Below are 27,713 nucleotides of genomic sequence, written 5' to 3'. Positions count from 1 at the left end.
AGACCATCAGCTTCGCATGTGACGATTAGAACCACGCCTCGCGCCGGTTTACGCTCCAGAGTGGAGATTTCAGTAAAGCATCAGCAATCAACTTATCCTGGCGACGTGGACCTGTACCATGCCCAAAATCTTTGATAGCGATGAGCGAGAAGCTGGGAAGGGTTCGCGAAGAAGCAAAAGTAGGTAGCGAGGATAGTGATAGTCCAGATCGTGGCGCCGGGATATGTGAATAAGGTATAGGCCTCTGGCTGTGAAGAGGTCCAACCCGAAGTGCCTACCTACGGATAATCCGGCATTCAAGTTGTAAGGGTTTCCGGTCTGTTGAATGGGTTGAGCCTAGTTCCACAATTGAAGACCGACTTCTGTTTTATGGAAAACGACCGCCCATCACGAAAGTCTTTGGTGTGTAGCATAGCTTACAAGCACCAATCAAATACCCATGTCCAGTTCATTGAACGCCTTCTTCCGTGCCTCAAGTTCCGCCAAGATAGCCTTCGCGCCAGCAATACTCGTCTCACCAGCCTTCAGCTGCTCAACTACCGATTCCTCTGTGCCCTTTGAAGCTTCTTTTGCCGCTTGCGCCCAGAACAACGCGCTATCTGCAGCTGGCGGAACGAGATGGCTCTCGTTCGCCAGGCGCTGCAACGTGTTACGGTTCTCCTCCTGGGCTTTTGCGAGCTCATGGCGCAAGTACGAGGTTTGCTGCAGAAGCGCGCGCTCGTCCTTGACGGCCTGCAACAGACTCGGCGCATAGGCAAGGACCTCCGAAGGCGGAAGTGTGTTGGTTTCGGAACTTTCTGGCTCCTTCACGGGACCTGGTGCATCACTACCTCTTTCTGACATGGCATTTGCGTCCTTGTTCGCCGCTGCCACAGCTTCAACGACCACGACTAGAGACGCACGAGTGGAGACGTAGCGGTCGTACAGCGTCGCCACTTGCTCTTGGTACGAGCTGTCGGATACCGAGCCGCGGTGTAGGTCATGGTGCAGCGCTTTCTCGTCTGCGCCCTCTTGCTCCGCGAGCTTGGCCAGCTCGCCTTCAATCCAGTTGATGAGCTCGTCTCTTGCACACCGCAAAGCAAACACCTGTGCTTCGAGGCTGGCTTCAGACACCGACGGGAGCTGTTCCTGCCTGCTCACTTGCTGCTTTTTAGCTTCGTCCAGGCCGTGCTTCGTCTGAAGGAGCTCTTTCTTCAGCCGCAAAACTTGGTCGTTTATGCCAGCTTCAATGCCTTCATCCGAGCCAGATTCCGGGGGTGGAAGCGGTGCATCACCTAATCTGTCCTTGAGCCACTGCTGAAGATCCCTCCGCGTGGGGTTGGGCTCTGTGTCGGCAATTTGGTCCAAGGCTGATTGCAGGATTTGCAGTTTTCTATGGCGCCTACGCTGATGCAACAGAGCAATGTGGGAGCTGATGCCATCGTCGGGGGAAGACAAATCCCGGGTAAACTCGCTCTTGCGATCTATGTCTGATCTCTGGAGTTGGTTGAGCTCCGCGTTCAGGGCATCGCGACGTTCTTTCGCCGCCGCTTGGGCTTTTACGGCTTCAAGGTACTTCTTCCGTAGTCCTGTGAGTTCAAGAGGAGGCTCTTCGCCATTGGGCTCCGATGGAGGGAATGCTAGGTTTAGACGGTTGAGCGGCTGCTGCTCGGTGGTGGGGAACTGAGACTGGAAGAAGTCGGCTAGGGTCTGGCGGATACGCAAGGTTTCCTGACGATCGTGTATGTAAGGGCGCAGAGCCTCTTCGACGTGGGGCAGAGGACAAGAAGCCGAAGAAGACATGGTTGGTTGGTTGTTTGTTGACAGGAAAATCCGAAGGGTAAATCCGAAGATCCGGCGATTTGCATTTGCAAGCATGACAAAAGCCCTTCCCCGCAAAGCTGCCCCTCGAGCTAAGCATCACAAAGCAGAATGGCCCTGGTAACAAATAGGAGTTCACCATCGTGCCCTTCCTTCCATCATCTTCGACATCCTCCTTAGCTTCTGTGTATAAATACCTCGCACCCCAATGCGCATTGTCCTCTCCATCATCGTCTGCATTGCAGCAATTGCCCTCTATCAAACCGACACCACGTCCGACCTTTACAATCGACTCCGAGCGAAGCTCACAGCTTCCATGTCTTCTTCCAGCTTTCCAGGTCTCCCCGTCGTCCCGCCCTCCGACCCCTCTCTCAACGCCGACCCCACCATGGCCGTCCCTCGCGCCATCCGCACCGCCTTCCTCGCCATCTCGCAAGCCGAGGGCGCCGGCGCGCGCGTTCGCCGCTCCATTGGCACGCCCAAATTGCGCAACTTCTCGCCCTTCCTTATGCTCGACCACTTTACCATCAGCCCCGGCTCCGGCTTCCCAGACCACCCGCATCGCGGCCAGGAAACCATCACTTACCTGTTGCAGGGCGCGGTGGATCACGAGGACTTCGCTGGCAACAAGGGCACCATTGAGACGGGCGACCTGCAGTTCATGACCGCGGGCCGCGGCATCATGCACGCGGAGATGCCGCGCCAGAACGCAGACGGCAGCCCGAACGTCGGCATGCAGCTGTGGGTCGACCTGCCTGCGAAGCTGAAGAAGTGCGAGCCGAGGTACCGCGACCTGAGGGCTTCCGAGATCCCCACTGTCGATGTCGATGAAGGCAAGGTCCACATCAAGGTCATTTCGGGGCAGAGCCACGGCGTCGACTCGGTCAAGGAGCTGGCGTACACGCCCGTCTGGCTGCTCGACATCAACATCCGGCCCGGTGGAAAGGTTCAGCAGAACCTGCCGGTGGGCTTCAACGCCTTTGCGTACACGTTGAACGGGACGGCTACGTTCGGCACCGGCGAGGGTGCACAGAGCATTGGACAGTACCACAACGTCGTGTTTGAGCAAAAAGGTGACAGCGTCGTTGCCGAGGTCCCCGCGGACGCGAAGGAGGAGGCCAGGTTTATCCTTGTGGCTGGCTTGCCGTTGGATCAGAAGGTCGTGCAGTATGGTCCTTTCGTCCTGAGCAGCCAGGAGGAGGTGTACCAGGCCATGATGGACTACTCGACGTTCTCGAACGGTTTCGAGAGGGCAAAGAACTGGGAGAGCGAGATTGGAAAGAGTATGTTGCACTGAGTGATGTCTGTATTATGATGGGAACAGGGAGTGAAGCTTAGGGGAGAGTGTATACCTAGTCAAACATTGGGCGGCGTTTGGGTGGTTTTATGAGTTATTTATAGAGAAACGGGTTCGCACGGAATAACTACGATTTTCGTGTACATAAAGCCTTGCACTTAATTGTGCTATTCGAATTGTGCATCGACGACCGCAACTGAGATTTGAACAGCAACCTCCCTATACCAGACTCAAATACTGCAAAGCAGCAGATAACAAATCCAAACCATAGCACAACCAAGGCACCCGTATGAAACATCAGCCCCTCATCCACCAAACTCACACAACCGCACCCCTACCTCAAGCCCCAGGCTTTTGCCCATAAACAATATAACTAGCACACCATCAGCACCGCTTCAGCCAGTCTCCATCCCCCTGAAGCAGACACGAAGGTAAAAAAGCCCAACTTACAATGAAAACTGCAAATGCACATCCTTGCGCGTCATATCCTTCCGCACACGCGCCACAAACGCATGCACCTCATCGATCGACCACCCCAGCACCTGAGTGAATGGCCCCACCGTAAACGCCTCCAACCCCTCCATATACTGCATGAAGTTGAGGGCGCCGACTTTTTTCTGCCGTGCCGTTAGCTCTTGTCCTCTCTTCTCACCATACCCGTTTCTTCTTTTCGAACCCCTCCTAAGAAACGGTTGGGTCAGCACTCACGTATGTCGGATCTTTAGGCCACACCCCCAGCGGAATGATTCTGCGCTCCGCCCGCACGTCCACGAACCCCGCCTCCTTGACCCAGTCCTCCAGGCGCGGCCCCGGCCTCCCCGTGCGTCCGACCCGCGCGCATCCGTCCACGACGAGCCGGTTCAGCTGCAGGACGTGGTGGTCAGGTGGGCAGGAACCGTCGGTCGCGTAGGGCAGGAGGTCCCAGTCTTGGAATTCGGCGTAGCCGTGGGGGGCTAGGTTGCTGACACGCTGTTAGTGACTGTACGAGCGTGTTTTGGATGGAGGATCTGTTTTGGTGGGGTGCATGGGGAGGTTTTGATTTGTGAGACTTGGAAAAGACGTACTCGTAAGAGCGCTTGATCAGCGCGGGCCAGTCTTTGATGCTGCCGCCCATGCAGCGGGAGTGGATGAAGTCGAAGGGGGGCCGGGAGGGCCAGTCACTTTCGACATCGTCGACTTCGAAGGTTACTATGTAGGGCGTGTGAGATCGTTGGGTCTATCTGGAGGGAGATGGGTCTACAGTGAGATCGACTGACCGTTTGCTGGAACCCTGTGTGATAGGCCTGTTAGTATTTTCTGGAGTACAGAACGGGATTGTGTACTAACCATCTGGGTTGGATGGGCGCCAAGTCGTTTCCGATCTTCCAACGTTTAGTCGATGCGGTTTAACTGGGTATGCTTGGATACGCTTACTATTTCTACTTCGGGGTATAGGTCGCCTGAGGGAATGTCAGAAAGACGGATCAGTGGGCGTTGGTTCTACGCGCTGCACGTACCCATGGCTAGAGCCCAGCTACCAGTGCCTGTCCCGATGTCCAACACACGCTTAGGCTTGATAGGAGCGAAGAAGAGCTTGCAGTCCATGGTCACCCTTGTGAGCTCGTGCACCATGTCCTGGCGGTCCTGTTCCTGCTCATCGTTCGGGAATAGGTAGCCTGTGGAGCCTAGGTTAGCTCGCGAACTTCCAGACACTGTAAGGTGTAGGCGCGCATACTCCCTTCCCGGTATGCGTTGAAACGGCGACCATGCATCCATGGGTAATCCTCGACAGTGGACGTTAGAGATGTCGTGTAGCTCTGCCTTGTGGCTTGTCAGTAGTCTGCCGATGCTTACGGGCGCCTATGCACGAACACATCATCGCCAATCGCCGAATCTCTGTCTCCAAGCTTTGCGTCATCAGCAGGACGTTGCGGTGATGACCCTTCACAGATGGGCGCTCACCGTCGGGTCGACCTCAAGGGGAGCAGGCTCTGCCATCGTGAAATCTGTCGAAGGTGTATGTATGTATGTATGCTGCGGGTTCCCTCCTGCACGTCAATTGGCATGGGGTTATCGGAAATAAAGTATGATCTGAGAGCCTCGAGGAAAAGATTAGTTATGGAAGAGTAAGCAAGAAACATCAGACCCCACGGGCTCGCGTGTTTACCCCCTCGTCTCAGGACCCTGCATCAATCCACAAGCGGCACAGTATGGGTCATCGGCCCGTCCGGTTTAGATTCCGAGTTTGGAATTGAGCAAATGCAATTGCGGGATACAAAGCCATTGCGACGATGAAAGAACGATGCGCATGTTTGTCAGTGAACGGAGATCAGCGCGCGGAAGCGCGGCTGTTGCGCTGCGCCCACTCTGTCCGTACTCCTTGGGAAAGCATTTCTTCAAGGATACCGTTAACCGTTTGGACCGTGCTATTAGTTCAACTGGAACTGGAAGCACTGCCTAAACAATCCAAAAAACCACCAAGGACGCGGCAAAGACATTGCCGTCCATGGCAAGTGGAGATGGACTTGCTTCTCGGATGTAAAGCAGCCTGACAAAGACCTGGAACTGTCCACGGGACTTTGACGGGTTAAGGAACTGCATGCAGCTGCTCTTGCGCGGCCAGCCCGTAAAACGCGGCGCTTTTCTTCAGGGATCCATACGTCGCTACCAGCCCAGCGGGTTTCTCGAATTTCGTCGAACAGACCATCCCTCGCCGAAATCGGCAAAGGTCTTGTCACCCTAAAACATTGTGGAGATGAATTTGGCATCAAACGGAGGAGTGGCATGCTTCATGCGCTCGAGGCGACGAGTTGCAAACTGCAATGGCCGACGAAGTCTTGACTTACAATTTACTGGACGCGTCTTGCTATTCCGGCTGTATCGGCAAGGTTCTGAAAATGTAAAAAGAGTTACGCGTCTTCGTGAGTCGTCATCGCGAAAGCCAAGTGCATGTGAAGTTGTTGATGAATGGATGACGATGAAGTACTGGAGTTGATAATGAAATAGGCTAGTAGTCATGTGACGGTTCAACACTAGGAGTAAGGAATTAATCGTGGCCGAGTATGACGGTATTCATACTCAGCATCCCAGCTGACTAGGAACAGCTGCTCGCTAACTTTGTAGGAGCGGTTTTATACTGTTGTCATGTCCCATTTGACTTGGTCCGCTCGGTCCATCTACCTTCCAAAGTCAGTATAAGTAAGTGTCCGCGACCGCACTTTCAGACATGACTGTTACCGTGACTTTAAAGCTCTGTTTATACCATCTTTTTGCAGCTTGCTCATATATCTCCATGGTGCATAACCCCTCAAACGTTCCAAACTTGTTGCCTTGGTGAGCGATATACCAGTCACACAAGCGATACCCGGAAACCATGACTTAGGTGTTATTCTCACCAAAGACTGAACAGAATCGACGTGGTATGTTTTCTCTTGTTTAGTCTGAACTACTCTGTGCTCATCTGATGAGCAGATGAGTGTTTCTGTTCCACCATCTATTAATGTCCTTGCATGTTGGGTCTGCGTAAGGAAGCACTGGGAAACCTTTCATACATCGTGTATTCACTAGCTACAAAAAGCCTGATGAGAGCGTGATTCTGCGCTTCCGCGAATGAAATAGTGGTTTTTCGCAAGGTGAGAAGTGCAAATTGTCTTCGAAGCATGTGAATCATCCTGGCAACCGCCTTTCCCATCTCAGCACACTAGCTGTAAATAGAAAGTCTTGGCAAAACCCTCAACATCGAACGTCTGCGATTTCTTGTTTGCTCTTTGGTATTTAGCTAGCAGGGACGCTTGATGCAGCTAGGCTTCATCTAGTAGCCCTTAAACTGAGCAAAGTAGGCGGTGGCAGAAACTAATACTACCGTCTACCAGGTCAAGTTTAACGGCGGCAAAACATCCCTGCTAGCTATATACGAATATGAGTGCATGTGTGTGTGTGCCAGGTGCGAGGCTCCGAAACTTTGATTTGATGATTGGGAATCAGAACTCTCAAAAAAGACCGGTGTATTGGTTTTTATTGATTTTTGACGCGACCACTTTTCAGCATACCAACAATAAACAGCGCTCATGTTCCAATATTGTAATCACTCTGATACCTGAGTTCTTATCGCTTAATAGCAAAGGCCTTTTATTCGCCAGAAAAGAATAACATCGGCTATAAGGAAGTACACACATGATGGTTCGATATGGATGAGGAAGAAATAGAGATGCAGATCACTCGCGCGCCACAGCCGCAGGCTGCAGTGCCGAGCAATGCTTCTTTGAACATCATCATATTTTGTATCGATTCTATTACGACAAAAACGGCTAGCAGTTATGCTGTGCCTTAGCCTTCGATGGTGATTGATCCTTAGTATAGGTTATCGAATGTAAATGTCACATTTCTGCTACCCTGCGAATATTTAGCAAATTTAACTGTAACTGGACGACTACTTCAGTAAGTACTAACTCACATGAAAACAACGAGAGGAAAGAGATGTTCCTAACTAAAACATCATCCAATCCCACCTAAACCCCGTCCCAACCTCAATCTCGACCCGCACCCTCCAGTTCATTAGCTCCTGACAGCACGCACGTGCTAACAGGGCTCTCCAACCACTCTTTTTACGCCTTATCAATCCCTCGAAACTCTTTTAAAGCAGTTAAATAAATGCATCTTTAAATCGCTTTGTCCAGACTCGATCCCGCCACCTTTTGCACTGCGCGGATGTTGCGCAGCACTTGCGTCTGCTCGCTGATGCCATCGCTCGCTATGATGCCTGGAGGTCGAACAAAATAACATGGTAGTGTGATTGTTGTTGCTATAAGCTTGTTTCTGGATGTTGATACGTAAATCTACGTTTAGTTGTCATAATGAAGTGGTGTAGCAGTGGATTGATGTCACGACGAGAAGGAGTACCACCACGACCACTTCTTTTGCGCCAGTTTTCGGAGGTTCGTCGTCTTTGGCCGTTGCGCTAGCCGTATGAAGGTGTTAAAAAGGGATGGCATTGTTCGCGTTGATGGGTAAATTTGTCGGATGGATACAGCTTGATGTATAGCTGGATAACTGAGCAAGGTTGAGCGCTAATTTGATCGTTTCTTCTGTTCTATAGGTAGGTTCCAATCTACATCTCTCAATATCAAAATGGAACAGTTACAAGTATCGAGGACTTACGTTACTCATATCTCGTTAACACCCCCAAATTTTGAGTTTTCTTCCGTTAACCCTACTCTTTATCGAGCTTCATTTGTTTGGGCTTGATTTCTGCCGCATCCTTCTCCTCCATACTCACCTTCCTCTTCTTTCCTTGTAGGATATCACGCATTAGCTCCTCCAGCCTCCCAATCGCCTCCTCACAGATTTGGTAGTGCGCCACCAGCCGACCACCCCCTAACCTTAGACCTTTCTCTTGTGCGCGGACAATCAAATCATCTGCGCTCATGCCTGCCTTCTCCAGGTCCAACCAGACCATATTCGTCTCAACGGGCATGCTCAGCTTGCCACCAAGCTTCTCCCAAGTCCCGGCAATGCGTTTGGCATTGCGATGAGTCTGCTCCAACTTGCCGCTTAGGAATGTCTCCTCGACACTGGTGCGTGCAGCCGAGCTGATGACACCGGCCATACGAATACCACCACCAATGCTCTTGCGAATCCAGCGCGAACGCTGCACAAACTTTTCGGTGCCGACAATGATGCTGCCAATCGGTGCTCCCAGGCCCTTGCTGAAGCACAGCTGCACACTGTCGAACGCATCGCAGTAATCCTTGAGGGAGCCCGCACCGGCTGCGGCCGCTTCCCATAGGCGCGCCCCGTCCAGATGCATGATAATGCCATGTTCGCGGGCCCACTCTCCAATGCGCTGGCACTCCTCCAGCGGCATGATGGTCCCGCCTAGTGTGTTCTCCAGGCTGATCAGCTTCGTCGGGCATGAGTGAATGTCTTCGTCCAGCACAGCGGCCTTCTTCACGTCCTCCAGCGTGAGGTACTTCCCATTAGACGGGACGACGCCCTGAACCATAGCTCCACACAGGGACGCCACGCCACCGGCCTCTGACCCTATGATGTGCGCGCGGTGGTCGCACAGCACAGAGTGCGGCGGGGCACCCAGATGCGCGCGGATGGCAATCTGGTTGCCCATAGTACCACTCATGACGAGCAGGGCATCCGGCTTGCCCGTAAGCTCTGCCACGAACTGCTGTAGCCCGTTGGTGGTCGGGTCCTCCTGGAAGACATCATCAAACAGTGTCGTCGCAGCGATGGCCGTCAGCATCGAGGCCGTCGGCGTCGTGATAGTGTCGCTGCGGAAGTCGAACGCCGCCGTGCCCGGCGTCTCCCAGTGGTTGACTTTCATGCCATTGGGGGCGAGGTGCTGCGCCGTGGCTTCAACTTTCCGTGCTGAGGCGACAGGATACCCTGACCCGCTAGCCATGGCGCGGGCGTGCGGCGGAACAACAAGCTTTGGCCCTGTACGAAGGAAGCAATTGAGTCGGGACGATGTGCGGAGACTTCTCGGTAATTGACGAAGAGATGAAGCGAGAGACATGGAGGAACCGTGAGACGCGGCTGACGTGGGGATAGCGGTGTTTACCTCGCAGAAGACGTGGAGGTCTGGGATCCACCAAGGCTCGTGACTCGCGTGCCGGAACAACGGATCCCAAAGAGGAAATACCCCGCCGCTCCGACCACCACCACCAACATCAACCGTCTGTTAACCACTAGGTAGCCTTCCTTGGGGCGGATACATTACTAGTGAGCTCGCTTGCCGGCGACTCCAAGCATGTCACAACAGGAGAAATGAGGCTTTCGCGAAACACATCTTCAGCCTTCACTCTTGGTCTGATCACTCACACTATTGAAACGGGAGCATTGATATAGGGCGAGGGTTGCTAAAACAATAGCAAACCCAGCTATTGTGATTATCAACCGAACTATTGACAAGAAAGGCAGACAATGCCATTTTTGAAACCTTCATCATTCGCTTCAAATTTCCTTTTTTGTCATCCTTGTCATCCTCCTGAATTTCCGTCGCGCGCTTAGAAGCTGAGAGTGGCGCCAGCAGTGCCGACAACAGCAGACTTGACCTTGCCGCTGCCAAGGAGAGTGTACTTGTAGGGGAAGTCCTTGGAGCTAAGGGAACCTTCCTCAGCAGTGTGCTTGGCACCACCAAAGTCGTTGTCGTTGGAAGTAGCGTAGCCGCCGTCAGTGGAGTAGAGAGCCTTCTTGCCACCCTCCCAGACGTTGGACTCGACCAGAAGCTGAGCGCCCTTGCGGGTGTTGATGCCGTCGCTGACGTTCTCGTAGTAGTTGTTGAAGAGGTGACCCTTACCGAAGCGGTAAGAAGGACCACGGGAGTTGAGGTTCTTGAAATAGTTGTTGGCGTAGGTGACGAGAAGGTGACCGGTGTCCTCATCGCCGTTGTTGTTGGAGTGACCAACGAGCGAGGCCTTGTAGTGGTCGTGGATGTAGTTGTTGGTCAGCGAGACGTAGTCAGAGCCGTGAGTGACGTCGAGAAGACCGTCGTAGTAGTCCTTTCCGTGGTCCTGGTTGGAGGACAGATCGCAGTGGTCGACCCAGACATTCTTAGAGGCCTGGATACCAATGGCATCGCCGTTGTCGGCAAGAACCTCCTTGATAGACAAGTTGCGGATAATCACGTTGGAAACTTTATTTACGTAAAGTCCAATGTTCTTTAACACAGCCTTGGAGTCCTTGCCGATGATGGTCTTGTCACTACCGACGTGGACCTTGTCGTTGCCCTCGATAGTTCCGTCAACTACGATGACCATCTTGTCATCAGAGGTAGCAGCCTTGGTGAACTCGGCGACGGAAGAGACGGTGGTAGTGGATCCACCAGCACCACCAGTGGTACCACCGTTCTCAGTGGCATAACCGACATCAGGACCGTCGGTGATGGCGGCACGCTTGGCAAGGGTACCGCGCTTCTGCTCGGTCTTGGTAGGGGCTGCCAGAGCCAGCTGGCCAAGGGTGGAGAGAGCGATAGCAGCGAAGGTAGTGGCCTTCATGTTGGCTGAATGAGTGAAGGATCTGAAGAAAAGAATGTACACAGCAAGCTGTTGACTGGTTGTAAAGAAAGGATGGAGAGGGAAAGACTGGAGATGGAGTTTCTCAGTAGAAGCAGCTGTCGACTCTTATATGGGGGCTACATAGTCGGGCCCGCTCATGGAGAAGCAAGATCGAGACATCTAGACGGGGCCTCGTATGACGCTCGGAAGCAGTTGTGATGCGATCAAGCATAGGGGAATGAAGGATTGACACATCCATCCCGAACTTTTGGTGGTTGGCGGATCAGTCTAACTGTACACTGCAGGCGGAGTGGCTGTTTGTTTGGGATGGGCGGAACGAATGCGTTTCGCAACGTGCCGGAAAGCCGATGAGCTCATGGGAGCTTCCGAAATTGCTTCGATCTCCGGGGAGCCTCGTGGAGCGGCCTGCCAGGAGGGCAGTGCGTGGTTCTTGCCGCCTTGGCGGACGGGAGAGGATTCTTGGCATCAGTTCGCCAAACCCCTGAAACGAGGTCAAGAGCCAGGAAATTACAGTTGACGCTGGTCTTAGCGGACGGGAAGGACTTGGCAGTCCCGCTTGTCGAAGGTCTGATAACTATTGTAGGAACAGTCGAAAATCTGGTGGAGCCTCAGCGCGTGATGAGACGCCAAGCTTTGCTATTCCCACTGCCAGATCTGTGCAAGCCGAGTCTGTGTTTGGCCACGCCAATCACGACCCACTATATCTCGGAGCTCGGTCCGTCGCCAAACTGTCCCTTCTGGAGCCTCTCGTGTCTTTTGGGAAGAGCATTTGAGCCTGCGCTTAGATATATGAGAACAGGGCAATAGAGAGTCCATTGAGTCCGTCGCATTGTCTGAGTAATAAAATGCCGCTGATCGAGGTCGAGCGATTCGGTGCGAGAAACTGCCGATCCAGGAAAAGCAAACCAAGGCATAAATCGAACACTCGAATGGAACGATTTACGACCACCTCGGTCCAAGGAAATGTGCCTTGATCCGAGACTTTGAGGGTTGGACACCAATAATGTTCTCCGCCGTTAAGATATATTCACCGCCCAGCGGGACAGGGCCTTCAGCACCTTGTCTTTAAAATCATCCGCCGCCTTTAGTCCCTCTAACTTTGAAAAGCTGATAACACTGTCCCAGTACCTTAGTACTCTTTTAAAAGAATGTAAGCAGTCCCTACAGAATAATCCTTGCCTGGCTACAAGTCTAAATCCTGTATATGAGGGAGAAGGACCGTGAACGCACACATACTATAAACATCTTGACTGGAGTTTGTTTTCACTTGGTACAAGCATCGTTATCTCGTTAGGTGGTGAATCTCGCTTGACGGTGACGGACGTTAAGCCTTTGTTCCCGAAAGCTCCTCAACCATCACTGCACGATGCTAGTGGTAGGGAGGTGCCTACGAGAAACAGGCTGTAGTTCCGTCGTGTTTGCCTCAATTCCCGAAGTTTTAGGCCGGAGCGCTCGAGACAGGAAACTCTTATTTCCGAGCCAGGAATGATTTTGGAATGAGGCATCGATAGTCTCCAAGGTGTTGCCTCTTGTTTCCGGCATTGCAAAGATGCAGATAATAACAGTGAGAAGAGTGCAGGCTCCAAAGAAGTAGTAAACACCATAGGATGACTTGTCGAGGAATATGGGTGTCGTCAAGGCCACGACGAAATTAGCAAGCTGTAATATGTAAGTATTAATTCGCTTCGATATTCTCCGATAAACTTACCCAATTTGCACTATGAGCGAGGCTCGTTGCACTTGCTCTCGTGGCTGCCGGTTGAATTTCGCTAGAGTAGATTTTGATGTCGATGGCCCATGATATACTGAATATGACGGCGAAAATATAGATCGTTACGATTACCATCCATCGAGCAGCTCCGTGATTGACATGGACACTGTTCGAGGCGTAAAGTGAGCCAATCAAAACCATACAAGCCATGAGTCCAAGGCCTCCAAAGATCGTTGACGACCGTCTTCCTCGTCGGTCTGTGAGGAGAGATGCTGGGACTGTGACGACCAGTATGACAAGGGCTGACACACCAGACGCTAGAAATGTCGCTTGTTCTCCAGGAAGTCCAGCCTGTGCAAACAGGAGTGGTGCATAGAAAAGTATTCCGTCGATCCCGCTGAATTGTTGCATGGCCATCATGAAGCATCCGAGGGCTGTCCTTTTGCGGGCGTTCTTTGCAAATACCTTCTGAAGATCTTTGAACGTCGCGCGGATACTGTGGAACAAGCTTGCTTTGGAAGGCGGAAAGTCCAAGTCAATTCCTTGAACCTGAACGATATCTTCGTGCTCTGTTGGCGAAATTCCGAGGCGAGACAAAGTTAAGGCAGCTTCTTTAGCTCTACCCTGTGAGAGCAACCAACGTGGAGACGGAGGAACCAGTGAACAAGAGACGGCAAAGGAGAGTGATATGAAGGACTGTAGTGCCAAAGGAACCCGCCATGAAGCCGACGAGTTTATCCTTGAGGTCCCATACGATACGAAATAGCCGGTAGCGACGCCGATTGTGACAAGCATCTGGATCAAGGATGCCAAAGCGCCTCTTTGTTTTGCTGGGGATATTTCACAGACGTATACGGTCAGGACACTCAAAAAGAGGCCTTCGCCGAGGCCTGTTATAACGCGTCCAGCGATGAAAGCTCCAAGACTATTTGCTGCTGCTTCGATGGCTGCTCCAATGCCAAAGATGGTGGCGCCAACCATGATTGTACGTGGACGTCCATAGAGGTCTGCAACGTTCCCTGTAATCAAGGACGAAAGTGCCGCAGGGATCAGAATGGAAGAAACAACAACACCATGGAGAGTTGGGGAGAGGGATCCGAAGGATGACTTGAATGAAGCCATGGAAGTCACTGGGCCTATCGTCCCGGTGTCTAAACTGAGGCATGAAATTGGCAACAGTATAAAAGCATATTATGGAATAGCACCTACCCGAAAAGCATTCCGCCAAATGCTACCAGGATGGATACCTTAATGTAGAGCGGTATACTCATCACACTGTGCACATTGTGCAGCAGGGTTGACATCGTGCAGATACTTGAAACGGAAAATCGAGACAATAAAGACAATATGCACCTTGTTTGAAAGATAACAGACTTGCTGGTTTGTGTGAAAGGAGTTGCGAGCAAAGATCGTGGCGGGTAGCTGATGAAATATAAAGGTGAGTGGCGTCTTCACTACCCGAAAGGGCCTTCGGGTCGCCTTCCTTACTCTTCCAAGCATCCGCCACTAATCCATTTTGGGCATTCGTTAGACCTGCTTCTGTCCATGCAACGGCAAGTTAACCGAGGGTGATAGACACCTCCATCATGGCTTGTGAATGTGCTTTTGTCGACTCTTGAATGATCCATGTACAACTGTGCAGCACTGTGTAAAGTTGACTTCTTTCACATCCGTATGTTGGAGCCGTACTACAAGACCAAGCCAACGGTCAGGCTTTATTTCGATATGAGGTGGCTGCGACCGCGCTACTATATCCGTGCCTACAAGTAAGTTGGGTCTCCCTACAGTCAAATCTGTTTATGACTTTTGAGCTGGTCAGCAAAACCTGACCTTCAAAAGGTGTTCATTGATATTCGTCAGGAGTTTGCATACCTAGCCTTTCGCATACGTACCTTTGCCGCTATAACAAAAGAAATGTTGTAAACAGTCAAGCCTAAATGTATTAACAGTCCAAAGCTGTTGACCAGGTTAAACATTGTAACCGAGTTTGTCTGTACCTGTCATCGACTTTCGTACCCATGTTGGCTTCATGAGAGTCTTTTCGTTGGTTTGTTTTCGCTTTGTGGCCTAGGCGACACCCGGCAGCCAGACACGTGACGATGCGCGGCAGCACCATTGACGTCTAAACATCATCATACAACGTCGCACACATTCTTTCAGCAAAAGAGTGTAAAAAAATCAATAGATCAAGACTCAGAGCGACGCGTCCTTTCAGCTGCCTTGGTTGAAGTCACACAATCTGTCAGTCATTATGTCGTCATGAAGCTCAAATGCAGCATCGTAATTGGTCTTTGGCAGGTGGGCTCCTGCCTACGATGCCATAAAGCTGCATCATCATCTTTACCATCATTGGTTGTTAAAGCTCACACTCCAGTTGCAGCTGCCTTCTTTACCCCTCCCTTGACCCCTCTCGACAGACCATGCCGCCGGCTGTCAGACGCTTGACTGCTCCTCTTCCATTTAAGCATCTTCTTTCCCCTCTCAAGATACGCCCTACTCGGACCTACATCTTTGCCCAGTTCCCAAAAGTTACCATGGCCACCATGGCAAAGCCTCAGAAGTTCATGCTCACTAGCGGCGAGACCGACCCCGTCTGGATTCACCTCGAGCCCTACAAGAATCACCCTCGGTTCCCTAAGCTTGAACAAGACATTGAGACTGACGTCTGCATTGTCGGTTCTGGCATTGCTGGCATCTCTACTGCATATGAGCTTGTTGTTCGCGGTCACAATGTTGTCATGATCGAAGCTCGCGAGGTTTTGTCCGGAGAGACAGGCCGCACAAGTGGACATCTGTCGAATGCGCTTGATGACGGATACGAGCAGATTGAGAAGAAGCATGGATTTGAGGGAGCGAAGCAAGCAGCCGAGAGCCACTCTTGGGCTTTGGCCCGCGTTGGTGAGATTTCGGAGAAGCTCGGTATCAAGTGCGAGTACCGCCAGCTCCCCGGCTACGAGATTTCGCAATATCCAAAGGGCCAGAAAGAGCATGACGATGAAATTAAGGAATTGAAGAGTGAGGTTGAAAAGGCCAAAAGCTTGGGATTGAATGTTGAGTACAGGGACAACTTTGTTGTGAAAGGATGGGACGGAGCTATTGACCAGCGCGATGCTGTCATTTTTCAAAAGCAAGCCACCTTCCACCCGACCCAATACCTCATTGGCATTCTCAAGTGGCTGAAGGAACAGCCCAATTTCCAATGCTACACTCACACCCGCATGGCTTCCCTTGAAGAAAAGGGAATCGAGGTGCTTGGAATGGGCCGCAAGACGGTCAAGGTCGAGACTATTGACGGAAAAACCATTACTTGCAGCCATGCCGTTGAGGCCACGGTCGTTCCTCTACAGAAGCTGAGCGTTGTTGCAGAGATGGAGTACAACCGCACCTATTGCATCGCCATCCGTGTCCCCAAGGGCTCCATCGAAGACTGTCTCATTTACGACAACGCCGACGCATACAAATACGTACGCTTCACTCAATGTGACGAAAAGGACGACTACCTAGTCGTCGGCGGCTGCGACCATAAAGTCGGCCAAGAAGACACTGGCGGCCGCTTCGAGGAGCTCGAGCAATGGGTGCGCCAGCGCTTCACGCATGCCGGAACCGTCGACTACAAGTGGAGCGGGCAGATTTACGAGCCCGTCGACTACATGGCCTTCATCGGCAAGAACCCCCACCAAAAGCACACGTTCATCGTGACAGGCGACAGCGGCAACGGGCTCACTCACGGCGTGCTCGCGGGCCGCCTTATCGCCGACGAAATCGAGGAGAAGCCCAACCCGTGGAGCAAGCTGTACGATCCTAACCGCACCGGCAGCATTGTCAAGTCGCTGCCCACGATGCTTGCCCATGACGCCCAGATCAACATGCAGTACAAGCGCTTCCTGCAGTCGGACATCACGGACATCGAGGACCTTGCACCTGGTACCGGCGGTGTCTTGAACCCCACGCTCTCGAAGCCCGTGGCTGTTTATAAGGACGAGAACGGCCAGGCCCACCGCTTCAGCGCTCTGTGTCCCCATATGAAGGGCGTTGTTTGCTGGAACAACACGGAGAAGAGCTGGGATTGCCCCGTTCATGGCTCGCGCTTCAGTAAGGATGGCGTTTGTGTCACTGGACCCGCCAAAATGGGTTTGGGTCCAGAAGACGCTTCAGGTCAAGCTATGCAGGACCAGGCGCTCAAGGGAACGTAATGCTGGTAATATCGAGTACTGCTGTGTTGTTGGGGAGCTGGCGTCTATGGGATGGGACGGCTTAGGTATTAGTCACGATAATGAAGCCTTAATCAAATAACAACCTTCCGGTGCATTGTGGTCTTGATTTACCTATTGGCCATGAATCATTTCTCGATTTTAGTACGACTGGATCTCCGCCTATTCCTGGGTGTAGCATTCTTAGCCAACTTTTTGAGAAAGTCGCGGTCGTCTTTTGTGATGCCTTTGGCTTCCTTAAGCCCCAGCTCTCCCCATAGTATATGATCCTCTCGGCATCTGGTGCCAGAGCTGTATTGAAGCGTTTAAAGTAGCGCATTCGACTCTTCTGGCACGCAGAGTATTATTGACGCGCCTAGCAATTTACTGGAGCGGCGGGAGGGACATCTTCCTATTCAGGTGGGGATTTTGCCTGGGAGGGCGCCAACTCCCATAGTGATCCATATATGCTATCTTCTGAGCCCGGTATTGTATGGTGATTGAGAACTTTCAGAGTTGTTGGGGCGAGATGCTTCTGCCAGGCAGATCTGTACCGTGGCTTCGCAAATTGAGGGAAGATTCGGACAAGGAAAATTCCAGTTTGGAATTGCTGGCTGGGCTTCCTCTGATGTTGGACATTTTGGCTTTACTGTCTGCTGCGTGAGCCTTTGTCTGCCTTCTCTGACACTTATCTTGCTTTGCCGGCTGAATGTGCTGTATACCCCTTCAAAGGGGTTTGCGGTCGCGATTGAAGACGACAGAAACGCTTTCGCCCGTAGCAGCAGAGCTTGGGCATTTACATCACGTCTGGCTGCAACGAAATGTGGTATGACGGCGCGATAGACCCACGAAAACGTGATCCAGGTGGGTCGAAGGCGACCGCAAATGGAACACTTGCGGTTATAATATGGTCGGCATTTGGACTGCACCGTCGGTGTTTGACGTTGGCTCGGGAAGCTTCCCGAGGCAGTGCGGGCGGGGCAAGTGCGCGCGACGCGACACTGCCGAAGGAGGCAACTCTGGCGTCGCAGGGAAAACAGGTCGTCGGGTCGCGGTAAAAGTGAACGACAGGGAGAGTCCGGGAGGGAACGCGAAACAAGAGCGCGCTGCTGGTCTTTGTGCAGACGAAAAAAAGGCCGAAAATGGGCGTTTTCACATGCCGGACAGCCGTCAGCTGGAAGAACGATCACACGGGCGGAAGGGGGCTGCGTTCACATGCTAAGGCTAGCAAGAGAGAGAGGGAGCTGTGTTGGTGCATGTCAGGGCCTTTAGCAATTCCGCGGCTTCGATTCGCCGTCAAATCTGGGGTATGTTGCCGACGCTAGTGCACGGGCGAAGCACCGAGGTAAGAGACGCAGTGTGGGGAGAGCAACTGCTGCAAGCACCGAGCTGTTCCCTTTGCATACTTAACAGCCGCACCGCCCACTTCCGTCCTTCCAAGATACCCCTCTGTTTACCTCCATTCCCCCTCCTTCATCCTCCCCCCACTCCTCGCTGCCGTTGTCCTTTGTCACGCCCATCATGGCTCCGAGAGTCATTGTCGTCGGTGCCGGCCGTAAGCTCCCCCGTCATGCCATTTTCATGTCGACCATCCCGCCGCTGACAGCTGCCATCAGTGTCCGGTCTGAGCGCTGCTCATACCATCTATCTTTCTGGCGGAAATGTGCTGCTGCTTGACAAGAACAGTACGTAAAGGTGCCTCTCGCATGACATCAGCCTACGGCTAACGCACGGCCGCAGACTTTATGGGAGGAAACTCCACCAAGGCCACCTCCGGAATCAACGGCGCCCTCACGAGGACCCAGATTGATCTCAACATCAAAGACAGCGTCAAGCAGTTCTACGATGATACTCTCAAGTCTGCGCGAGACAAGGCGCGGCCGGACCTGATCAAGGTGCTTACCTACAAGTCCGCGGCGGCAGTCGAGTGGTTGCAGGATGTCTTTAACCTCGATCTTACTCTGGTATCGCGGTTAGGGTGAGTAAAGTTCCGCGAGCAGCGAAAACACGGAGTATCATCTTCTGACCGCTATGCAGAGGCCACTCCCAACCTCGCACCCACCGTGGTCACGATGCCAAGTTCCCCGGTATGGCCATCACATATGCTCTCATGCAGCGGTTCGAGGAGCTGTCGGAGGCTGAGCCAGACCGCGTCCAACTCATCAAGAAGGCGAAGGTCTTAAGAGTCAACAAGGAGGGAAACACCGCCACTGGCGTCACATACTCGTTCAACGGCGAGGAAGTTACTGTGGACGGTCCCGTCGTCCTCGCAACGGGTGGATACGCGGCAGACTTCACTGAGGACTCGCTGCTCAAGAAGTGGAGGCCCGACACTTATGGCCTGTCTTCCACCAACGGCGCTCACGCCACCGGTGACGGCCACAAGATGTTGATGAAGATTGGCGCCAACGGCATCGATATGGACAAGGTCCAGGTCCACCCGACTGGCCTCATTGACCCCAAGGATCCCGGCTCTAAGTGGAAATTCCTGGCTGCTGAGGGTAAGTTGATGCTTTCAGCTATACTCTATATATATGCTAACTTTATCAGCACTTCGCGGCGAGGGTGGTCTCCTTCTTAACGGCAAGGGCCAGCGGTTTTCCGATGAGCTCGGCCACCGTGATTATGTCTCGGGCAAGATGTGGGAGGAGAAGGAGAAGGGACAATGGCCTATTCGCCTGGTCCTGAACTCCAAGGCGTCCAACGTCCTGGACTTCCACACTCGTCACTACTCCGGCCGTGGTCTGATGAAGAAGATGACTGGCAAGGAGCTGGCCAAGGAGATCGGTTGCGGCGAGGATGCTCTGCAGAAGACCTTCAGAGAGTACAACGCCATTGCCGAGGGTAAGGAGAAGGACCCCTTCGGCAAGAAGTTCTTCCACAACTTCCCCTTCAATGTCAACGACACGTTCCACGTTGCATTGATGGAGCCTGTTCTGCACTTCACCATGGGCGGCATCGAGATCAACGACCAAGCACAGTGCCTGAACAGCGACGGCAAGCCATTTGAAGGTCTCTATGTCTGCGGTGAGCTGGCAGGCGGTGTCCACGGCGCAAACCGTCTCGGTGGCTCGTCGTTGCTTGGGTGCGTTGTGTACGGTCGCGTCGCTGGTGACTCGGCGTGCAAGTACCTCTTCCAGAAGCTGCTAAGCGGCGGTGCATCGTCAGCAGCACAGCGTCTGGGCCAGATCAGCCTGCACATTGACCCCGCACAACCGGGCAAGGTGTCGGTGGAATGGGGCAGTGGTGCATCGGGCTCGGGCTCGAGCTCAGGGTCTGGTTCTGGCTCTGGCACCGAAGACGCAATCGCGAAGCAGAAGCAGCAGTCAGCAGCGCCGGTCATGGGAGGTGGTGCTAAGGACGCGGCCGACCCTGGCAAGGCTAGCCAGCCCAACAAGCTCAAGGAGTTCAAGGTGCCCGATGACGAGTACACGCTCGAAGAGGTGGCCAAGCACAACAAGAAGGACGACCTGTGGATCGCGGTCAAGGGCGTTGTCATGGACCTTACCAACTGGGTCGAGGAGCACCCGGGTGGCCCCCAGGCCCTGTTCAGCCACATGGGTAAGGACGCCAGCGAGGAGTTCGAGATGCTGCACGACGACGAGGTCATCCCCAAGTACGCGCCTAACATTGTCATTGGCAGGGTCAAGGGACAGAAGGTCTCGCTGGAGTACTAAGAAGCGAGCTCGGTAGCTGGTTTGAGGTTTTCGGGCGTTGATGGTTGAATGTGCTATGATGACGGAGCACCTTTGGAATCGATCGGACTTGATGTATTCATATCATACATAGCTAAGTGCGCGTGGTGTATGATGACTGGCTGGCTGGTTATTAGCAGCTGGCTCTATCATGGAATGAGGATTTGAGGAGCAGACAGATAATCAAGAATCACCACTTCTTTACTCGAATTTTGTCTCGGAGAGGTACATAGGCGCAGATGTTGCCTTTTACGTCCCCACAGCGAGCGGTACTCCGTATGTTAAGGTGTATGCGGTCGCTCCCCACACACAACACCGCACGCCCTTTTTGTAGATATTTCCAGTTCTTCTTAGCGGTGGTTAACCTCACCAGCTCCAGCACCTGTTAGTACACTGCTTAGTTAGACAAGATAGTTCCCTTAAACACGTGATACACAAAACACAACACACAAACCATCGCATACACTCCTACAAGAGCAGCAGCAGCAGCAGCAACCAATGCTTCTACTATGCTTTAGGTGCCTACGTATACAGCATCCGCACTCCTTTTACCAATAGCCCGACCCAAACACAGCCCGCCGGCTCTAGAAGTACCCCAAAAAACGCCTAACCAGTTCAGAAAACTGTACATGCGCACAGCTTACGCCCAAACGCCTCGTCCCCATGTTCTCCTGCAGAAACGAAAAACAAACACAAAGCTCACATCCCCATCTACGCCTTAGCCCTCGCCCTCGTAGTCCTAGTTGCCTTTGGCTTCGCCGTCTCAGCAGCAGCCTCTTTCGTCTCCTTCGCCTTCTTCGCAGCCGCGGCTTTCGTCGTCTTCGTCGCCCCGCCCTTTGCGGCAGCCGTCTTCTTCGCCGGTGCCTTTTTCTTTGCGGGTGCGGGCGCGGGTACGGCCGCAACTTCCTCGCCCTGACTGCTCGCCAGGCTGGTGCGCTGACGTGTCTCCCGCATAGGTGCTGGCGCCGGCTCGGCGGCTGCTGCTGCTTTCTTGCTGCGGGCGGCAGGTTTGGCTGGGGCGGGCTTTGCGGGGCTTTCAGGAGCGGCGAGAGTGGGGGCTTTAAGGACGGAGATCGGACGGTTGAGAGTAGCCGCGGTGGGTTTGATGGGGGATTTCTGGGTAAGATCCTCCTTGATGGGCGAGCGGGGAAGGGTACGCGAGTTGTTAGACTTGGGGGAGAGGACGGAGGAGGGGGCGTCGGCGCGGGAGATGTTGCGCACGGCTTTGGAGGTTGCTTTGGCGGTGGTTTTGGCGCGCTTCTTTGGCACGGTCAACTCCTGCTGGGCGTTTTCTTTGTCGATGATCTCGTTGCTGCTGCGCTTGCGGCTTTGGGTACGTTCCGGGCTGGCAGCAGCCTTGGGAGGCGCAACGGTTTGGGACTTCTTGGGAACGAAGACAGGGACCGGGATGGGCGTGATGGTGTTGGTGGCCGTAGGGGCTGGCGGTTGTTCTGAATTCTTCGAAACAAGGTCCTGAATATTTGTTTTCCGCAGCGCATGCGGGATACGGTTAACGCGCATTTCGAGCCTAGAGCGCAAGCCTTGAGCCAACAGCCCGTACTGCGCTCTTAATTTGCGTGCTCTTTCCGTCACTGGCGCGTCTGTTAGTGGTTGCGCGCATTGGCGTGCCGGAGCCGGCTCTTACCCTCGAGCTGTAGGTTGTCCACCAATGCTTGCTTCTGCGCCTCGGTGATCTGAATATTTCCGCCTGAGGGCTTCCGCTCAGGCGTCTTGCTGGAAGGTGTCTCCATCGGAGAGTCCTTTGAGGCAGCTGGAGCCGCGGGCTGCTGTTTCTTGGCGCGAGGGGCCATTGCGATACGTAGCCGGTTGACGGGAGCGGCTGTCCTTCTTTCTTGGGGTTTTAGAGGCTCGTAAGGTGAAAATCGCGTAGTAGACGGCGATGTATAGATGATGTTGCGACTGTAAACAACGGAAGACGCGCGGAGCTTAGCGTTGTAGTGTCGGGATTTTGTAACGCCGACCTTGAGGCGGAAGCTCCACCCCGTCGACATCACCTAGCACCTCTCAGCTTGTCACATCACCGCCGTTCCCCGCTACATCTCTCCCTTGCTCCAAGACCGCTCCTGCACTCGCTTTGGGCCAGAACTTCTGTCTCTCTACTTTCCAAATACCGTAAATCAGCTACAGTATTCAAGATGGGGTTGGAGGCGACTATGATAGTGTACGCATAGCTCCCTTACGAAGCTACCGGTTCCGTGACGCTGACCGCTTTACAGGGTCGACAACAGCGAGAGCAGCAGAAACGGAGATTATGTGTAAGCTCCCTGCGACGATGGCCCGGACCTGAACCTGAACTCATACCACTCCCAGTCCCTCACGATTTGCGGCGCAAGAGGACGCCGTCAACCTCATCTTCTCCGCAAAGATCCAGGCGAACCCGGAATCATCGGTCGGCCTGATGAGCATGGGCGGTAGCGGCCCCGAGGTCCTCACGACCCTGACCACGGATATGGGCAAGATACTGGATGGCCTGCACCGCACGAAGATAAGAGGATCTCCGCACTTCTCGACCGGCATCAACATTGCTGCGGTAAGCACCTTGTGTCTGTCTTGAGCTTCCGGATATATGGGCTAACGAAATGGTTTAACAGCTAGCACTCAAGCACCGCCAGAACAAGTCCCAACGCCAGCGCATCATCGTCTTCACCTGCAGCACCCTCGAGGAAGACTCCAAGGCGCTGGTCAAGCTGGCCAAGCGCATGAAGAAGAACAACATCAACGTCGACATCATTGCTTTCGGAGACCTGGGCGACGACAACATTGCCAAACTCGAGTCCTTCAACGAGAACGTCAAGGGCGGCGACGGCTCCCACCTCGCCATCATCCCACCCTCATCCAACCTACTCAGTGATGCCATCGTCACCACGCCGATAATAGGCGGAGAGGCCAGCTCCGGCAGTGCCGGTGGCGCGGGCGCGGGCGCTGGTGGTGACACCGGCACCAACGACTTCGAGTTCGGTGTTGATCCCAGCATGGATCCGGAGCTCGCGCTGGCTCTGCGCATGAGTTACGAAGAGGAGAAGGCAAGGCAGGAGCGCGAGAAGAAGGTGCAGGAAGCGAAGGACGGCAAGTCGGAGCTGGAGGGCATTGCCGAGGAGGGCGGCGACGAGAAGCAGCCGCTGCTGGACAAGAACGGCGAAGCGAGTGGCTCTGGCTCTGGAAGCGGCTCCGCCAACAAGGAGAACGACAAGAAAGACAAGGACGACGGTGACCGGATGGACACGGCATGATTTTCTGCGGACATGTGCATGGAGTAGGCTCGGGTTACATTAGATTCACACGCTGGCTTTGGGCGTGTTGGAAGTTGTTATGACCCTTTGCAGGCATAATTCATTGAAGAAGGCATAGCTAAGCCTTCATTTATCGTGTGATTGTGACGTTCCTTCGTGCTGGGCCCTTGATCCGAGTCCCGTCAGTGTAGCAATCCTTCAGAAATCCTCCCGGGACAGGCTCATTGCTCCCTCAGCCGTAGCAAACATTGTCAACCTTCCACTGTTGTTCCGTGCGCGAGTCTGAAGCCCTTGTCCATCATCCCTTCAGCTTATCCATGGCCTTGCTCTCATCCTTTTTGGCCTCCTTTCGCTCGCCCTTCTTGGTTTTCTCCTTGTGCTCACCCTTGAGCTTGCTGATGCTAGTCGAACGCTTGAGGCGCTCCAAGAGGTTCTTGCTATTGCTCTTGGCCTTCGGGGGCCACTTGCCGTCATCCACGTCTTTGATCTGTAGCTGAAGTCAATCTGCTCCACAATAGTAGGAAGGAGAGCTTCTTCAAGCTCGGCTTCTCACGAAAGCATCCAGGCTTCTGTCAAACTTCTCACAACGAATGGGCATCTCGACAGTGTAGAAAGGATTTTTGGTGACGAAGTCGGCATAGAGCTCGTAGATGCGACGGATGATGGCGTCGGTGTTGGGCTGGGTGGGCTCGGTGAAGAGCAGGAACTTTGTGCCGGTGAGGGTCTGGAAGCAGAGGAGGCGGAACTTGGCTGTCTCTAAGACTTCAAGGCCAGAGGGCTGCGGGCGAAGTGAGGGCAAGGTGCCGGTGCTCGTCGGGAGGGCGTTTCTGTCAGGCAGAAGTGAGGCGGGGGTCAGGGAGCGCGTGATAGCGTGGACTCTGCAAGGCGCGTTAGCGATTGGAGGGAATTGGAACCAGGGCGCGTGCGCGTACCCGTGGAAGGTCCCAGCCAGGACGAGCAGGTCGTTGCTGGGAAGCTTGTTCAAACCGGGGTGAAACTCGCGGTTGTAGACCAGGCCGCCGGCCTTGTTGATGATCATTAGCATGAAGACGACCCTAGGTGAGAGAGTCAGCTTGGGGATGCGCGGGGCTGCGGGGGTGGGGCAGCTCACATGTTTGCGGCGGTGTGGAGTAGAGGAGACGCGGGTTAAAGGGCCATGGTGGTTTGCGATGCTCTAGAGCAAGCGGGCAGCGGGTGCGCCCGGATCCCTGTCGGCTGATCTGCAGCTAGGCACCGCCGCCCTTGGGACTTCCGCTTCGCCCTGCCCTAACTCTCTCCGCCTCGCATACAAGCTTGCGTTTGCCTTGCCTTTCTGGTCCTGTCGCTCCGTGAGCCTCTCTTTCTCTCTTCTTTCGTCCGCCAGGCGCGATCCTCTACTGCCGCCTGTTGCTCTCTCTCACATCATCATCCTCCACACCCTAGGTTCCCGCGACTACGCCAGCAAACGTGACGCCAAGGTGAACCACCACCGTCATGTCTAACCAGTCGATTCTTCGCATCTCGCGCGTATGCCTGCAATCCCAAAGTGGCCCGTCGCCGCGCCTCTGCTGACTGGCTACAGGAGCTCTGTGATATTCAGAGAGGCTCCGATCTGTGTATGTAAGGCTGTACCAGGCCGGAAACGCACCGCCACTGATGCCAAGTCAGCTCTAGCTGTTGCTTGTCGGGACAGCGATGTCCGCTCTGTTCGCGCCCTCATCATCGGCCCGCCAGACACGCCGTATGAGTTTGGCTTCTTCGAGGTCGGGAGTGCCTGATGTCCATGCTTGCAACTATCTGCTGTACAGGCTAACATGATTATCCTCGCAGTTCTCGGTCAAGTTTGGAAAGGGTATGCAGCTCGCTTCTTTTCCAAGGATCCCCAAGCCTGCGCTCGCGGGAGGTCTAACCTTTTCAAAGAATATCCTGCCAAGGCACCCTCTGTCCAGTGCATCACCACCAATGGCGGTCGGACCCGCTTCAACCCGAACATCTACGCCCAGGGCAAAGTCTGTCTGTGAGTTCGCTTTGATAATCGCGCATACATTACAAAACGGCGCATGCTAATCGTCCTCTAGATCGATTCTTGGGTAGGAAAGCAAGTCACGTTTTTAAAGAGAAGGAGAGTTCTGATGCTGTTGTAGGACTTGGCGAGGCGAACGAGGCGAGGAATGGTCCTCCGCCCAGGGTCTGGAGTCTATCCTGATCTCTATCCAGAGCTTGATGTCGCCCGACCCTTACGAGAACGAACCGGGCTTCGAAGAAGCCAACTCCGATTACGACAAGAAGCTCAAAGCAGCCTACATTGCAAAGGTATGCGATACGATACGATATGCTTCGATCTTTTAAAATGCTCTCCGCCCTGCCGGACTCGACTTGTAAAACTTCGTGCCTCAAGGAGCTGACTGTGCTCAGATACACCACGAAACAATGCGCGTTTCAGTGATTGAAAGGCTTGAAGACTATCTGAAGATCATCCCGCCCGAGAAGAAGGGCGCTGTCCGCTACGATGCAGAGGAAGACTATCAATCCTCTGACGCTGACATCTTCGAGCCATTCAAAGATCTCTGCAAGCGACGGTTCCTTTGGTACTACAACTCGTACGTGAAGAAAATTAACGAGGTCAAGGATAAGCACAAGGAGAATGCCAAGTTCGAGCGGATGCCCTTCGAGGGACCCAGCAATGAGATGGTTGGCATGTTCCAATATGAAAGGTTGCTCAACCGTCTGGCTGCTATCCGCGAGGCACTGGAAAAGGAAACATTGAGTTGGATAGATGATGGTCTGCAGGCTAGCAAGCAAGAGCTCAGCATTGCCAACAATCTGCAACGCCAGTTTGAGCAAACCACTGACCACTTCGAGCATGCCGATAGCGTCCAGCTCGACTTTGAGCTAGTTCAGGGCAACCCGTTCGTTTGGAAGGTCGTTCTCTTCGGACCACCTATGTCTAACCTTGACGGAGGCATCTTCAACATCAAGATCTACTTGTCCACACATTTCCCGGATATTCAGCCTCGTGTCAAGGTTGAAACGCCTCTCTTTCATCACCGCATATCTAAGGACGGGGTACTCTGCTACAGCGCGCGTCGCTCCGATGATTTGAGGAGCCATATCGAGGCCATTGTGGAGGCTATCAAGGATGACAACCCCACGTACGATCCACGAACACTGGTCAATCCAGAGGCGTCAGCACTCTTCTGGGGCACCCCAGAACAGAAGAAGCTGTACAGCCGCCAGCTGAGACGTAGCGCGCAAGCAAGCTTCGAGTAAGTACTAACATCATTTAAGTTTTTGTAAATATTTCTCTTTCTCTATCTTTGAGATGGCGCTCCACAGGTCTCTTCCAGACAAAGGTTTTTAGTCGAAGCCACGGCCAGAATATACTAGTAGCTTGTCTTGGATCTTCTTATAGCCTGATTCCGGGTTTCACACCAGCGCTCAGATCACACAAAACCTGCCTCTGGTAATTAGCTAACCTGATATCTTCAGTCAGTGAAGCGTTGTGCCGCAGAGCCTCTTGAAGCTCCATCGCGAGGCATCGAGTACGCACGATAGAAGCACCGATGCATGCAAGCAATTGTCAGTGATTTTCAGCAACGGCTGACAATTCAAATACCCCCATCCGATCCCTTTCACACAAAATTGATCATGACACTCACCTGCATTTGGGACGGAGTTCCGGGATGGGCTTGAGCCACTACAGAAAGGAGAACAGACAGAAAGGTTCCTAGTATGGAAATGTCTCCAGCTGCCGTGCTTTCTTCTTCTTTTTTTTTCTTTTTTT

General features: G+C 53.4%; 12 protein-coding genes across 12 annotated transcripts; 5 read left to right on the top strand and 7 right to left on the bottom strand.

Moving 5' to 3' along the window:
* Nucleotides 1–229: 229 nt before the first annotated feature.
* Nucleotides 230–1,782, bottom strand: K452DRAFT_336717 (uncharacterized protein; the record flags this gene model as incomplete). Its single annotated transcript, XM_033545248.1, has 1 exon — nt 230–1,782. The coding sequence occupies one exon, from the start codon at nt 1,780–1,782 to the stop codon at nt 430–432; it is 1,353 nt and encodes a 450-aa protein (XP_033402260.1). The 3' UTR covers nt 230–429.
* A 406-nt stretch (nt 1,783–2,188) lies between these two features.
* Nucleotides 2,189–3,097, top strand: K452DRAFT_218899 (uncharacterized protein; the record flags this gene model as incomplete). The annotated part of the gene is made up of 1 exon (XM_033536385.1): nt 2,189–3,097. One exon carries the CDS (start codon nt 2,189–2,191, stop codon nt 3,095–3,097), a length of 909 nt encoding a protein of 302 aa, XP_033402259.1.
* Nucleotides 3,098–3,436: 339 nt separating this feature from the next.
* Nucleotides 3,437–5,074, bottom strand: K452DRAFT_294114 (uncharacterized protein; the record flags this gene model as incomplete). Its single annotated transcript, XM_033541663.1, has 11 exons — nt 3,437–3,470; nt 3,548–3,714; nt 3,806–4,058; nt 4,162–4,285; nt 4,354–4,367; nt 4,424–4,458; nt 4,511–4,536; nt 4,594–4,752; nt 4,812–4,897; nt 4,949–4,983; nt 5,039–5,074. The coding sequence occupies 11 exons, from the start codon at nt 5,072–5,074 to the stop codon at nt 3,437–3,439; spliced, it is 969 nt and encodes a 322-aa protein (XP_033402258.1).
* A 2,912-nt stretch (nt 5,075–7,986) lies between these two features.
* On the bottom strand, nt 7,987–9,622 carry K452DRAFT_282721 (uncharacterized protein). The gene has a single exon (XM_033539636.1). It carries the CDS (start codon nt 9,600–9,602, stop codon nt 8,286–8,288), a length of 1,317 nt encoding a protein of 438 aa, XP_033402257.1. The 5' UTR covers nt 9,603–9,622; the 3' UTR covers nt 7,987–8,285.
* Nucleotides 9,623–10,092: 470 nt separating this feature from the next.
* K452DRAFT_294112 (polysaccharide lyase family 1 protein) lies at nt 10,093–11,082 on the bottom strand (the record flags this gene model as incomplete). Its single annotated transcript, XM_033541662.1, has 1 exon — nt 10,093–11,082. The coding sequence occupies one exon, from the start codon at nt 11,080–11,082 to the stop codon at nt 10,093–10,095; it is 990 nt and encodes a 329-aa protein (XP_033402256.1).
* A 1,377-nt stretch (nt 11,083–12,459) lies between these two features.
* Nucleotides 12,460–14,085, bottom strand: K452DRAFT_323716 (uncharacterized protein; the record flags this gene model as incomplete). Its single annotated transcript, XM_033544656.1, has 3 exons — nt 12,460–12,762; nt 12,812–13,970; nt 14,024–14,085. The coding sequence occupies 3 exons, from the start codon at nt 14,083–14,085 to the stop codon at nt 12,460–12,462; spliced, it is 1,524 nt and encodes a 507-aa protein (XP_033402255.1).
* A 1,159-nt stretch (nt 14,086–15,244) lies between these two features.
* On the top strand, nt 15,245–17,039 carry K452DRAFT_282719 (uncharacterized protein). The gene has a single exon (XM_033539635.1). It carries the CDS (start codon nt 15,349–15,351, stop codon nt 17,005–17,007), a length of 1,659 nt encoding a protein of 552 aa, XP_033402254.1. The 5' UTR covers nt 15,245–15,348; the 3' UTR covers nt 17,008–17,039.
* A 1,379-nt stretch (nt 17,040–18,418) lies between these two features.
* On the top strand, nt 18,419–20,907 carry K452DRAFT_241382 (uncharacterized protein). Its single transcript, XM_033537820.1, has 5 exons — nt 18,419–18,559; nt 18,621–18,689; nt 18,745–18,982; nt 19,042–19,505; nt 19,555–20,907. Exons 1-5 carry the CDS (start codon nt 18,526–18,528, stop codon nt 20,679–20,681), a joined length of 1,932 nt encoding a protein of 643 aa, XP_033402253.1. The 5' UTR covers nt 18,419–18,525; the 3' UTR covers nt 20,682–20,907.
* Nucleotides 20,908–21,152: 245 nt separating this feature from the next.
* Nucleotides 21,153–22,588, bottom strand: K452DRAFT_314803 (uncharacterized protein). Its single transcript, XM_033543797.1, has 2 exons — nt 22,345–22,588; nt 21,153–22,291 (listed from the first exon to the last, which is right to left on the bottom strand). Exons 1-2 carry the CDS (start codon nt 22,508–22,510, stop codon nt 21,411–21,413), a joined length of 1,047 nt encoding a protein of 348 aa, XP_033402252.1. The 5' UTR covers nt 22,511–22,588; the 3' UTR covers nt 21,153–21,410.
* Nucleotides 22,589–22,735: 147 nt separating this feature from the next.
* Nucleotides 22,736–24,086, top strand: K452DRAFT_262403 (uncharacterized protein). The gene is made up of 4 exons (XM_033538611.1): nt 22,736–22,881; nt 22,937–22,975; nt 23,031–23,250; nt 23,312–24,086. Exons 1-4 carry the CDS (start codon nt 22,856–22,858, stop codon nt 23,948–23,950), a joined length of 924 nt encoding a protein of 307 aa, XP_033402251.1. The 5' UTR covers nt 22,736–22,855; the 3' UTR covers nt 23,951–24,086.
* A 399-nt stretch (nt 24,087–24,485) lies between these two features.
* On the bottom strand, nt 24,486–25,004 carry K452DRAFT_262401 (uncharacterized protein; the record flags this gene model as incomplete). Its single annotated transcript, XM_033538610.1, has 2 exons — nt 24,883–25,004; nt 24,486–24,828 (listed from the first exon to the last, which is right to left on the bottom strand). Exons 1-2 carry the CDS (start codon nt 24,993–24,995, stop codon nt 24,486–24,488), a joined length of 456 nt encoding a protein of 151 aa, XP_033402250.1. The 5' UTR covers nt 24,996–25,004.
* A 341-nt stretch (nt 25,005–25,345) lies between these two features.
* Nucleotides 25,346–27,199, top strand: K452DRAFT_262397 (uncharacterized protein; the record flags this gene model as incomplete). Its single annotated transcript, XM_033538609.1, has 8 exons — nt 25,346–25,456; nt 25,512–25,545; nt 25,598–25,692; nt 25,760–25,781; nt 25,850–25,946; nt 26,008–26,019; nt 26,074–26,242; nt 26,345–27,199. Exons 1-8 carry the CDS (start codon nt 25,424–25,426, stop codon nt 27,197–27,199), a joined length of 1,317 nt encoding a protein of 438 aa, XP_033402249.1. The 5' UTR covers nt 25,346–25,423.
* Nucleotides 27,200–27,713: the final 514 nt, after the last annotated feature.

This window comes from Aplosporella prunicola (genome assembly GCF_010093885.1).
Source record: "Aplosporella prunicola CBS 121167 unplaced genomic scaffold K452scaffold_2, whole genome shotgun sequence".
Classification (NCBI taxonomy): Eukaryota; Fungi; Ascomycota; class Dothideomycetes; order Botryosphaeriales; family Aplosporellaceae; genus Aplosporella; species Aplosporella prunicola.
This window is presented reverse-complemented; position numbering and strand designations above follow the sequence as displayed.

Bases quoted from the DNA above. Each gene is read 5' to 3' on its own strand.
- K452DRAFT_282721 (XM_033539636.1), bottom strand. From the start codon at position 9,602: ATGTCTCTCGCTTCATCTCTTCGTCAATTACCGAGAAGTCTCCGCACA.
- K452DRAFT_282719 (XM_033539635.1), top strand. From the start codon at position 15,349: ATGGCCACCATGGCAAAGCCTCAGAAGTTCATGCTCACTAGCGGCGAG.
- K452DRAFT_241382 (XM_033537820.1), top strand. From the start codon at position 18,526: ATGGCTCCGAGAGTCATTGTCGTCGGTGCCGGCC. The intron at 18,690-18,744 runs GTACGTAAAGGT...GCACGGCCGCAG, and splicing joins GCTGCTGCTTGACAAGAACA to ACTTTATGGGAGGAAACTCC. The intron at 19,506-19,554 runs GTAAGTTGATGC...TAACTTTATCAG, and splicing joins GAAATTCCTGGCTGCTGAGG to CACTTCGCGGCGAGGGTGGT.
- K452DRAFT_314803 (XM_033543797.1), bottom strand. From the start codon at position 22,510: ATGGCCCCTCGCGCCAAGAAACAGCAGCCCGCGGCTCCAGCTGCCTCA. The intron at 22,292-22,344 runs GTAAGAGCCGGC...CAGACGCGCCAG, and splicing joins GGACAACCTACAGCTCGAGG to TGACGGAAAGAGCACGCAAA.
- K452DRAFT_262403 (XM_033538611.1), top strand. From the start codon at position 22,856: ATGGGGTTGGAGGCGACTATGATAGT. The intron at 22,882-22,936 runs GTACGCATAGCT...ACCGCTTTACAG, and splicing joins TTGGAGGCGACTATGATAGT to GGTCGACAACAGCGAGAGCA. The intron at 23,251-23,311 runs GTAAGCACCTTG...ATGGTTTAACAG, and splicing joins CCGGCATCAACATTGCTGCG to CTAGCACTCAAGCACCGCCA.